Source organism: Hordeum vulgare, chromosome 7H (genome assembly GCF_904849725.1).
Source record: "Hordeum vulgare subsp. vulgare chromosome 7H, MorexV3_pseudomolecules_assembly, whole genome shotgun sequence".
NCBI lineage: Eukaryota > Viridiplantae > Streptophyta > Magnoliopsida > Poales > Poaceae > Hordeum > Hordeum vulgare.
The window spans coordinates 569,521,124-569,533,436 of NC_058524.1; the positions used below are offsets into that span (position 1 = coordinate 569,521,124).

A 12,313-nucleotide genomic window follows, 5' to 3' on the forward strand; every position below is an offset into this window, starting at 1 on the left:
GGGGATCTCCAATGATGTTCCGCGTCGAGGAGGTCATCCAAAACCGGGTGGTGGTTGCTCTCCTTGCCCACTTCACCAACAAATTCGACGCCTTCTACCTCCTCGGTCGGGTGTTTTGGTGTGGCTCCGAGTTCATCGCTTTCACCACCCACAACAGTTTCACGGAGTACAACAACATCTTCCCCACCGCGACGCGCATGCACACTCTTCCGTACCCCATCGACAACGCCCCAGAGGAGCAGTGAAAAGGGCGCCCGGAGGAGGAGCGAGGTGGAGAAGGCGGCGGCTAGGGTTCTAAACCCTCTTTTTTTTAATCTATGTTATGTTAAGTTGTAATTGAACTATGTTGGAGTTGCTATGGGCTTGTTGGCCCTTTTCTTAAATTCTATTATTAAGTTTTCTATCTATTCTATTATTAAGTTCTTCCTAGTTTGAGCTATGTGATGGTGCTATGGGCTTGTTGGCCCTATCTACATAGGGAACCCATCTACATATTGGGACTACATATTTGTTGATTATTTTCTTAGAGAGCTCGGCGTGTTAGTAGGGTTCCCTTGTTAGTAACCACCTAGTACATGCAAGCAAGCTTTGTTAGTAGGGATGAATGAGTATAACTAAGCAAGGAAGTGGCTCTTTTTTTACACAAGCCACAAATATGTAGCCACCTAGCTATAAGAGAGGAACCAGCGGCAGTGACCGTCGCTGCATCCGTGGCGGCTGGCGTGCAAGAAAGCTGCTCGGTCAGTGCATTGTGGCGGACGCATCGACGCATGCAGGCTCGGTCGGCGCATGCAAGGATCGTGGCATCGGCGCACGCAGGCTCGATCGACGCATGCAGGCAGGGTTTGCTGGGTGCATGCATAGCAAGCTTCTATCCTGGCGGCGCGCGCAGACGTTTAATGCAAGGGACAGCCCAACGAAACCACAACCCAACGGTCGAACACCGACACCACCCAACGCGGCCCCACTTGTTAGGTCGAATGGACGACACAGTCCAGCATGGCCCCACTAGTCAGAGTTAACGGTCAAGCCTTTGACCCGACGACAGCGTCCGTTGTGTCCAGTTATGAGGGTTTCTGGCAAGGGAGTGGAAAAAATTAAGCAAAAGTTAAGAGCGCGGGGATGAATGAGTAGAGCTAAGAAACCAGGGACACAGAAATAAAAAATCTTTAAATTTATTGTTTGGTTAGAAGATCTAGAAATTTATAAAGGAATAGACATGGAATTTGAGACATTAATTTTCATTGTTTTATTAATAGGAGAGGGGGTGGAAGTTGGGAGGAAATTGTTTTAGCGAGTCAACATTAACCGTTCATCATAACTTATATTCATTTTCTTGGTCTAGCCCCTCATCAATTTTCATGAACCAAACAAGGAAATACCAATTCTCCTTAAATTGTCACACATAATTCCTATCATGTGCCAAACAGGAGACTGAGTCCACTCCTCTTGCTAAATATTGCCAAACGCCGCTGTAAAAAAAAAAAAAAAAAAAACTGATCCCAGTCCGGCAACACCAACGCCGCGCCACGCCTCGCCGCAGCCAAGAGGGTCAAGGAGCGTCCTCTTCGGCGCCGGCGAGCGCGAGAGGCGGCGAACTCGCTAACCTTGCTCCGTCGTTTCTCCCCGGCGGTAATCTCCTCACCTCATCTCTGCTCCCCGGCCACCAAAATCAGCCCACAAAATTCCCCTTCCCCTCTTCCTTTCCAATGTTTCGGCGAGGACATGAAATCGTTTGCCGTAGCATCCTGGATCATCTTGTTTTGGGCAGAGATCTAACGCGCTGGGGCATCACATCTGAAACTAAGTCCACGCACGTTCAGTCAATACACAGCTGACATGGCTAAATTTTCGGTGTACCTGGTCTAAATTTTTAACTTTTCGTATCATGGAGGGGATGCTGCATCCGCTACTTGCTTTCTTCTTCGATTCTCAGCCGAGGGAGCTCTCTGCTCCCCCATCTCCACCACAGCAATCGGCGGCATGTAGTAGTGGTCTTCTTTTAAAGAGAGAGCGTCATATATTCACCTGAAGATTAGTTAGTTACTCCCTCCGATCGGAATTAATTGACGCAGCCTCTATAGAACGTAAAATGGACATTGTATAGAGGTTGCGTCATTTAATTCGGATCGGAGGGAGTACCACTACTCATTACCAAACAGAATTCTGCCCAACATAGCTATGCTTAGACGTGGTGTTTCCCTACAGTCCAGAGGAAAAACTGGAACTCGCCAGTTGTGGTCTTATTTTCTTTTTGTTCCTGTTTTCCTTGTACCTACTGGCTGGTTTAAATTGGAGGGGTCCCCTCTTTTCTTAAAGAAAGAAAGAAACAACTGAGATACATGGAGAAACTTCATCAGTAAAAGCCACACTGTAATGAAACACTCGAGCTTTATGCATGATTGTGCAGCTCCCTCTTTTGGCATGCTTCACATGGCACGTAGTAGTACAGTAGACCTAAGGGCGCGCTTGGTATGGATGTAATTTAATACAGACATATTTAACTTACCGGACCAGAGATATTTTCAGCCGGAAACCAAAACGACGAGCGGACGTCTGTATTTTTTACAAGTGTATTTAGCAGGAAAACGACAATCCAAACAGGGCCTAAGTTGCGATATCTTACTAGCTTAGCCGCTGTTGTTAGTGTCAGACACAATCATGTTTTGTGCTCATCTGTTGTTACTCTTGAAAAACAGGCTGCTGAGAAGATAAATTCGCTAGCAGTTCATCCATCCTACACATGACTGTCACATGGGGAATTCCACGGACAGGTAACTGGCTGGCCTTTGCAGTGACCTGTGGTACTTATCCCTGCAGCCATAGGATGTCATGACTGATTCTGTCATTTCAATTTACTCCAAATGATTGCAGAGCTGCATTTACATGAAGCTTCTACAGTGATGTAGTGCTAGTCTGCCGTGCTAACATTTTGAGGGCAGCACACATGGCAGACACCCTATTTCTTGTTCTCAGAAAAATTGCTTTCTCCCTCGGAGAAGCGGCGTCAGAGAAGCTGAGCACAGAGGTAGTGGAGGCAGCATCGGTTCTGACGGATTTCGAGCATGGCATGAAACAGATCGAGGGCGAGTTCATGATTCTGCAGGCATTTATTGGCCAGGTTAGCGCGCAGAATGTTGGTGACAGGACATTTGATGCCTGGCTGGACCAAGTTAGAGATGTTGCCCGTCAGGTAGAAGATATCATTGACGAGTATACTTTCCTCACTTCGCAAGCTGCGGCCATAGACGGATTCTTCAAGAGGAAATTCCATCAGGCTAAGAGCTTTGCAGCATGGCGGGACCTGTCAAGCCAGATTGATCAAGTAGAAACTCGAATTCAGCGGCTAACTACAATGAAAGATCGTTATGGGATTTCCGTAGGAGAACCGGGCAGGAGTAGCACACTACAATATGCCAGGCAGCTCTCTCTATCAGATTCTTCTTATCTATCTGCTGACACTGAGTTAGTGGGCAATGCCAATGAAATAAGTATGTTGACACAATGGCTACTCACAGAGCGACAAGACCGATTGATCATGTCCATCCTTGGCATGGGAGGTCTAGGCAAAACAACCATAGCAAGCAGTGTCTACAAAAATCAACAAATTATTAGAATGTTTGACTGTCATGTGTGGGTGACTTTATCTCAGAATTATCTAGTTGAAGACATACTGAGGCAAATCATGAAGCAACTGATGGACCAAAGAGCCTACATGGCCAGTGGTATCGAGACTATGAGTCTTGTGAGACTAATCGAGGAACTTCAGAGCTCCCTACAGGACAAGAAATATCTGATTGTCTTGGATGATGTATGGGATAGAGATGACTGGTTATTTTTGAAGCACGCACTTGTAATAAACAATCGTGGAAGCAGAGTGCTAGTGACAACTCGTAAAAAGGATGTTGCTTCCTTCGCAAACGACGGATTTGTTGTGGAGCTTAAAGTTCTTCCTTATGCTGAATCATGGCACCTATTCTGTCAAAAGGCATTCCGTAGATCAGAAGAAAAAATATGTCCACTAAATCTGAGGCCTTGTGCAGAGAAAATTGTCAAAAAGTGCCAAGGACTTCCACTGGCTATCGTCGCAATTGGGAGCCTTTTGTCATACCGAGAACTAGAGGAGCAAGAGTGGAGCTCTCTCCACAACCAACTTAGCTGGCAACTAGCTAACAATCCAGAGCTCAGTTGGATTATGAGTGTTCTGAATCTTAGCTTGAATGATCTCCCAAGTCATTTAAAGAATTGCTTCCTGTACTGCAGCCTTTTCCCTGAAGACTACAAGGTTAAAAGAAGATGGATCTGCAGGCTTTGGGTCGCAGAAGGTCTTGTTGAGGAAAGAGGTGCTGGGACAACAATGGAGGAAGTTGCCGAATGTTACCTAAAGGAGCTCACTCGCCGTTCTCTTCTTGAAGTTGCAGAAAGGAATGTGCATGGAAGAGCTAGCTCATTTCAAATGCATGACCTTGTGCGCGATGCATGTCTGATTGTTGCAAACAGAGAGAAGTTTGCTGTTGTATACGGCGATTCTGAAATAACCCAGGTTAACTCTGAAGTCCGCCGCTTATTTGTTCAGAAGCATGCTCGGCCTCTAAAGGTTGCTGCAGCGTCACGGATCCGATCTTTAATTTTGTTTGACACACAAGTTGCATCCTCTTGGATAGATGACATTTCATCAAATTTCAGACTGATCCGTGTCCTGTGTCTAAGGTTTGCTAACATTCATCAAGTGCCGGCTGTTGTCCCAGACTTGCTTAATTTGCACTATCTGGATTTAGCTCACACAAAGGTTAAGCATATACCAGCATCGCTCGGTAAACTTATGAACCTACAAGTTCTGGACCTGCGGTTCACCTACGTGGAGCATCTGCCATGGGAAATAACAAACCTGACTAAATTGAGACATCTGTATGTATACATGCTCCATGATGTTCAAGAAAGGATATTTGACTGCTTTTCTGCGACAAATATACCTGGCAATATTTGCCGTCTAAAGAATCTGCAAAGCTTACAATCTGTTTCAGCCAATAAAGACCTGCTTACGCAGCTCGGTAAGTTGACACTGATGAGAAGTTTGGCTATAATGAAAATGCGTCAAAACTACATTGCAGAGTTATGGGACTCCTTGGCCAGGATGCCTAGCCTCAGTAGGTTGGTTATTTTTGCTAACAGCAAGGATGAGGTTCTTAACCTGACAAAGATAAAGCCCTTACCAAATCTGAAGTTTTTCTGGTTGAGAGGGAGGTTGTATGAGGGAGTGCTCCCGCAGATGTTTGCAAGTTTTGAGAAGCTCGCTGCGTTGAAACTTGATTGTTCTTGTCTGAAGAAAGATCCTATTAGCTCCTTTGCTCACATGCTGAATCTAGTGTATCTGAATCTTTACAGAACTTATGATGGGGAACAGTTAACATTTCGTGCAGGATGGTTTCCCAAGCTCAGTTCTCTTGCATTAGTTGACATGGATCGTCTAAATTCGATTGAGATTGAGGAAGGCACAATGAAGGTTCTACATACTTTGGAGATTGTTGGTCTAAAGAGTCTAAAGGTAGTGCCTCGTGGCATCAAGCACATTAAGACACTACAGAAGATGCTTCTAACAGACATGCGAAAGGAGTTCATGGATAGGCTACAAGGGGATGACAGTGACACTGTTGAGCATATACCTGACATCCAGAGTTTTGACTCCTTCAATTCTGAAGCAGGTAATCTCCATATGTACGCTGTCAATACCTTGAGCAAACCTTGGTTATGGTCAGTTTAGCTTTTCACGAATAGTATATGTTAGGAAATCTCAACCCCAACATAGTGCACAAATTTGCTTGCAATGGAAGCCTTCTTTGGTCAATAAGCAAACACCATGCACTTATTTATTTTTTCCTAATCTCTTTTGACTTGCTGGTTAAAAAACATCTCTTCCGACTCGTGCCAATATCTCTTCTGACTGTAAATGTGTAACTTGTATTGGTTGACCTTGCAGTTAAGAAGATGGTTCTTCTGCCACATCTTGCAAAGAAGTATGGCACAGGCTGGTGGGAGCTTTGTTAAGATATCTAGATACTCCTTTCATCCCAAAATAAGTGTCTTAACTTTGTACTAACTTTAGTGCAAAGTTGTACTAAGCTTGAGACACTTATTTTGAGACGAAGGGAGTACCTATGTTGGTTAGGGTTCTACCCACCCCTGACATGTAGATAAAATTGGAGTTCAATTTGTATGATATGATTGTAACAACCTTAACCGTGCAATGTAAGTACAAGTGGACGCCTACGGTACGTAGATACGCTTCCCAACATTTTCATAAGCTCCGGGCAGGAGATATATAGTTCTTGTGCAGGGCAATCACTTGCCCCACTGCATGGAGAGGAGAAGCATGCATGTGTGCTGTAATTCAAGATTTCTCTTGCTTCAAAAGTTCTTTTTTGTTTGCGGGGAATGTTGTAGCAAATTTTAATCTCTTTACAATGTAACGGCAACTACTGTAGATTGCTGATGCAAATGGCTCTACATTCCACCTCCATAGACCTGAAATGGCTCCCTCATTTTTCCCACTATATCCAGCAATCTTTATTGTTTTCAAGAAAACGTATTTACTGCTCTATTCCAAGTCATCCGAAAATTTAGAAGTTATTATTTCTATCTTGACCAAGTTGCTTGGTTGCACATTTCTAAAACTAAAGTTGCACATAATTTACAGTTGCTTGGTTGCACATTTCTAAAACTAAAGTTGCACATAACTTTAGAAACATCTAACTATTCAGATTTTGTTGCATAAAGAATCAGCTGTCTCGGGCCAATTATGTTAGAAATCAGAATTTGTGGGTCGACTGTAAAATAAACACTTCCGTCGCGTTCAGAGGTGTACTCCCTCCGATCCAAAATAAATGTCACATGGAGTAAAATGGAAGTTGGCGTGTTGTCCAACCAAACCATCTAAATTATCTGAGCCCATCACTGTAGTTTTTTTTTGGGCAACGCCCATCACTATAGCTTACTCTAGAAGCCAACAAAAGAACTAGCCCTAAGAGTTGATCATTAGGACGTGGAGTTTCTGCTCCCAAGCTCATTTGAGCTGAGCTCGGTGAACAGTAAATTTTTTTGAAAAACATTGCAAAATTCTGAATTTTTTTTTAACAACATTGACAAAAGTTCTAAGTGCATACAAAAATTTGGCCTGAAATAACATTCCTATAAGGCGTGGCGAAAAAACAAAATCGATACTCTAAAAATGCGCATTTTTAGAGTATTGATTTTTTTTGCCACGCCTTATAGAGATGTTATTTCAGGCCAAATTTTTTGCATGCACTTAGAACTTCTGTCAACGTTGTTCACAAAAAAAAAATCAGTATTTTTTGAATATGTTTCGATCTTTTCTCACTTTTACTGTTCCCCGAGGTCATTTGAGCTCAGGAGCAGAAGAGCACTTTCCCATTAATATGCAGTAACATAACACAGGAACAGACGTCAATTGGTTTTGCTGCTTATGGGCAAAGGAGCTGTGAGGCACAGCAGGTCTGTAATTCAACATCACCTGATAACTGCCAAACAAATGATTTTATTAAACAAAGCGTACACAACAATGCACTACATGAAATGGTACACGGGATAACATCAGGTCGAATTATTCAAGATATAAGTTCGTCTAGCCTCACATGATTCAAGTAAACCAAAGTAATGGAACATGAAATATTGAAGGACCCGAATAAACAGAAATGAATATGTACAGATGGGCCATGAAATGGAAGCGGATAATCAAGGGCGTCACAGATTAGCCAAACCAATTTAGACCAAGTTGGTTAGAAGTGGGTGGTAGTTTTACTGGTTTCCGCCAAGTTTGAAAAAAAATCACCTTTGGTCGGACGGCCAGCAACCTCGTAGTAGCAGACCAAACAAGGTCGGACCTGAACTATCAACACTAAGGCCCCGTTCGGAGTCCCTCCGCTCCGCGGCTCTGCTCCCGGAGCGGACGGAGTTGTAGTTAAAATTCGTGGAGCGGCTGCACAAGTGCTCCATAGATTCTCAAATTTTGAGGAGCTGGTGGATTACCGAACAAGTCCTAACTCTGCCCATCATGTGATCATGTTAGGACATGGGCTACATGAAGGCACAACCAAGTGTTGCCTCCTTTCACTGAAGCTGAGACCTGCTACTGCTTTCAGGCCAATGGAAGCTTGGCGCATTGTTGTATTGTGTCAAATCGAAAGATATAGTCTCCACCTAGAAGGCAAACGATTTTAAGAAAAATAAGCATTAGTTTATGAGAATTCACCAAGACCAGTAAGAACAGAAGGGCCACTCGAATGGGTATATTTGAGCTTACTCCGTAAGGGAAGGTATCTGGTGCACCACTAGATGTTAATGGCCATCCCTCATTTACTTGATCCTGCTGAACCTAATGGGGAAAAACTTCAATGTTAATCATCAACAACTATACGGACAAAAAGTACCAGTCAAATGTGTGGACCTAGTAACAATACATACATTTGTGCTTTCAGCTATGCTGTCAGTTGCGGTGACCATTGTGTTTAGGTTGTTCGCAGTGGCATTCCTCCTCTTGTTATAGGCCCTTTTAGTTTTCTTTTTCAGGGTATCAAGAACTGTCGGTGTCGTCAGTTTCTTCTTGCGAGAACGTTTTGACTGACCTTGCATGAGATCCCAGCCCTTCGTACTAAGAGAAATGGGTAATGCATCATCAGTAAAATCCTCATTCACTGGATTATATGCAAAATTAGCAGTTGAAACTTGACTGTCAACCCTCTGATCTCTTAGTGACTTCTCATAAGAAATCACTTTATCCCTGATCTCCCTCATGATTGACAAAGCATAATCTTTTGATTCCGAGTTCACAGAACCCAGTTCCACAACTTCTGCAAAGTATCGGTGGCCTAGTTTGTAGAGATCATCATAACTTCCCAACTCCTGAGTACTTAATGAGACGTCCCGGGACATTGAAGAACAAGTTAGTTTACAATCCTTGCACCAGCGATGAATGATGTATTTTGATGGAATCATCGGTACAAGCTCCTGCCTCAGTACAGTGAGAGCATGTCTGCACAATATACCTTTAAATTGGAACAACCGGCAGATGCACCATATATCATCTTCAGTATTGTCATAATCAACTTTGTAGTCCACCTTTGTTTGATTTACATGCTCTGATACTATGTATGTAACTACTGAATCAGTCCGATCAAATATATTACAGTTGCACTGAAATGAATGCCCTATTTCATTCAAGAAAGTTTGAAATATCTCTGTTGTGTACATCTTTGCTGCTTGCTCCTCCACAGGCAATCCAGTCATCAACTGTGGCCTCATCTGAGATGATTGCAAATCCTCGTAGGTTTCCTTTTCTAGCTTAGTTCTAACGGCTGCCTCATACTGCTCAACGAACATTTTCACAGATGTACCAGACGTTAACCAGCCATCAAAATAGTCAGTTGCACTGTCACTTCTGTCTGTGACGGACATTCCCGCCCAAAAAAATTCCTTCACATAAATAGGAGCCCACTGTGTCCTCACCTCGTATAATTTGGACAGCCATTCATTTCCCTCCAACTGAAATTGATGTATCATTTCTTGCCACTCTTTGTCAAAATCAGGCATAGTAACTGAGTCATAGGCCAATGTGCTGAAAGTAGAAATCACTTCATCCTTCTTTTCCATTCCGGCCAACTTTTCAGGAAGCTCATTTAAAATGTGCCAAAGGCAAAAGCGGTGCCGTGAATTGGGGAAGACCTTTTTAACAGCTATTGCAACATCATGACAATAGTTGGTAATTATTGAAGGTGGTGGCGTGGCATTCATGCATCTTAACCATGTATCAAAAAGCCACACGTAAGCTCCAAGAGATCTACCAGCAAGCAAACCACACCCTAGTAACAGTGGTTGAGCATGGTGGTTAGTGCCAACAAATGACACAAACTGTATATCATACTGATCACTGAAGTTTGTGACATTAATAGCAACCACATCACCAAAGTAATTGTAGGAACTACGTGATTTGGCATCAGCCCAGAACACATTCCTTAGCTGTCCTTGCTCATTCATGTCTAAACTGTGAAAGAAACACGGGTTTCGGTCTTGCATGTCGTTGAAAAACCTCACTAATGCCTCTAGATCTCCTTCACCAAGCTTCAGTTTTCTATTTCTGTCTATCTTGGTCTTGATTTCAATCTGGGCAGATGAAGGTATGCCACTATCTCCAAAACTACTAGAATGTGCAACAACTGAGCAACTCTGCGGTGCCTCAGACGAGCGAGGTGGATTTAGAGAGAAAGGGAAGTTCTCCAAATGCTTCTTATATTTAACCGAACTGGGATCCAGTGGATGGTTATGCTCCAACTCGAGAACAATAACTTCCCAGCGATTCTGAAAATGGGCGTCCTTGACAATGATCTTAGCCTTGCAGCCAGTCTTTGTGCCTCGCTTTCTTGCAGGCCTAGTAACACCAGATCTGAGCCTAGATTGCCCTCCTTTAGAGCATATGAAGGTAGAGCGATAGCGGAAACCATCAAAGGTGTTGTTAGATCTCCTTGTGATACCAAAACCAGAGCGGCAGCCATATGCGACATAGAACTGAAAGGCGTCTTCCTCTGAATCAAATATCATCCCTACTTTAGGTATCCATTCTGGATCTATATCAACCGGCCTAAAGACATGGCCCTCAGCAAGGGTTTTTTCCTTGTCAGCATCTTCCTGCACGTCTTCTTCATTGGATGATTCGGTGCTATAGTCTTCCTCTTCCATTGGTCCCAAATAATCTATTCAGCCTGAAAGAAGATGAGCAGTATCATAAACCGTGTATAGATACAGTTGACAGAAGCATGCAGAGCATTTCTACAGCAGTTTGGGTTCATGAATAATTTTACCAACTTTCTTCAAAACTTATTACTAGTATCTAGTATGTACTACCGGATAAATGTATTTGAAAGTATTTTCACTAATAGACAGAGATATCGATTGCCTGAGAGAAAACAAGAAGCATTAATTGTGAGCTGCAACCCAACAAACTACTTTAACGGTACTAGAGTGCATGGCAGCGAGAGCACAGACGGTGGTGGATCTGGAGATGCTATGGCCAGTGGCGGATCTAGGATTTGAAACCAGGGTGGTCCTAAATTTTTTTTGGCCGACAAACATGACATGTGATTATATGAACATTCGAAGTAGTTACCAATATATACCACATAGAAATAGATCAATATATGGTCTTATAATCTTACTAAAATTTCAAGTTTTACATAACAGAGTACATACGTTGATAAGTTAAAGAAGACTATTTTTCCGGCCTACGCTTTTGCATGATCATGAAAATGTCAATTATATCTCTGGTTTGTTCTTCGGCAACAACCCGCATGGCCCCTTCCTTCTTCCCTATCTTCAAAGCATGTCTATCTATGAAAAAGAGAGGCATTGTCTCTGGTCCTCTTCATTCTTGAACAAAATTACTTTCTATCAATAAGGCTAGTTGAGGAAGAAATGATGTCCAAATTTATGTGTGTGTTCGGTTCATGTCATGAACTTCATGTTCATGTACTGGATAGCATAGCACGGCAAGAAAGCAAACCCTAAATGGCCAAATAAAAAATTGGGGAATGGATAAATTTGGTACCTTAAATCAGGCTAATGGGGCAGGGTTGCTGACCTTCTGCTGGCCGAGTGCCGGCCTGGTGACCAGGAGGCTGCCGCCGGCCTTGCAGGGGAGCCAGACGACCGTGGCAGGGCAGGGTCGCAGCTCGCAGAGGGGCGCCGCTGCCGCCGAGGGCCAAGCGGGCAGGAAGGAGAGGAAGGGTCCTCCTGCGTGTCTGGGCTCCGGCCGGCGACCGGCGAAGGCAGCGAGCCGGCGAGGCAGCGCCGCGGCGGGGATGGGGCGGCTCAGTCGCTGGGGAGTCGGCCGTCAGGGACGGGAAGAACTGTTTTTTTTTTTGTTTTTTTTTTTTTTTGTGAGGGATCGGGAAGAACTGCCTGGATGGCTCGAGCCTCGAAGTTTGTCTGTGCGGCTGTGTGCGATAGGTCCAATAAGACGTTGGGCTGCTTCTTTTTCTCTGGCCCATCTAAATATGCTACATTTTTTTTGCTTGGTAATATTGTATCATTCATATTATAAAGATGATAATACAAGTCACATAAAGACCGACATGACAAAACTGAAAAGATAGAATAACATCTCTGAGTTTGACACCAACTCCGTCACCTGCCTCCGGCACCACCACAGCAGGCACCGAATAAAAGAATGACGAATAACTTTTTCACCCGAGCTCGACGCGGCTCCATCGCGCATATGCAGCTTTGTGGACCTCCAAGGTGGCTCACC

The 12,313-nt window shown here is 43.7% G+C and overlaps 2 protein-coding genes across 4 annotated transcripts; one reads left to right on the forward strand and one right to left on the reverse strand.

Moving 5' to 3' along the window:
• Nucleotides 1–1,380: 1,380 nt before the first annotated feature.
• On the forward strand, nucleotides 1,381–6,551 carry LOC123412542 (disease resistance protein RPM1-like). Its single transcript, XM_045105489.1, has 4 exons — nucleotides 1,381–1,632; nucleotides 2,700–2,774; nucleotides 2,875–5,702; nucleotides 5,978–6,551. Exons 3-4 carry the CDS (start codon nucleotides 2,948–2,950, stop codon nucleotides 6,043–6,045), a joined length of 2,823 nt encoding a protein of 940 aa, XP_044961424.1. The 5' UTR covers nucleotides 1,381–1,632; nucleotides 2,700–2,774; nucleotides 2,875–2,947; the 3' UTR covers nucleotides 6,046–6,551.
• Nucleotides 6,552–7,532: 981 nt separating this feature from the next.
• LOC123408353 (protein FAR1-RELATED SEQUENCE 6-like) lies at nucleotides 7,533–11,992 on the reverse strand. Of its 3 annotated transcripts, none has more exons than XM_045101477.1 (4): nucleotides 11,645–11,992; nucleotides 8,479–10,769; nucleotides 8,318–8,389; nucleotides 7,533–8,214 (listed from the first exon to the last, which is right to left on the reverse strand). In XM_045101477.1, the coding sequence occupies exons 2-4, from the start codon at nucleotides 10,744–10,746 to the stop codon at nucleotides 8,125–8,127; spliced, it is 2,430 nt and encodes an 809-aa protein (XP_044957412.1). In that variant the 5' UTR covers nucleotides 10,747–10,769; nucleotides 11,645–11,992; the 3' UTR covers nucleotides 7,533–8,124. The 3 variants fall into 3 exon arrangements, with proteins under 3 accessions (XP_044957412.1, XP_044957413.1, XP_044957414.1); XM_045101478.1 differs by having other exon boundaries at nucleotides 11,612–11,962; XM_045101479.1 differs by having other exon boundaries at nucleotides 8,318–8,383; nucleotides 11,612–11,845.
• Between the last annotated feature and the right edge of the window lie 321 nt (nucleotides 11,993–12,313).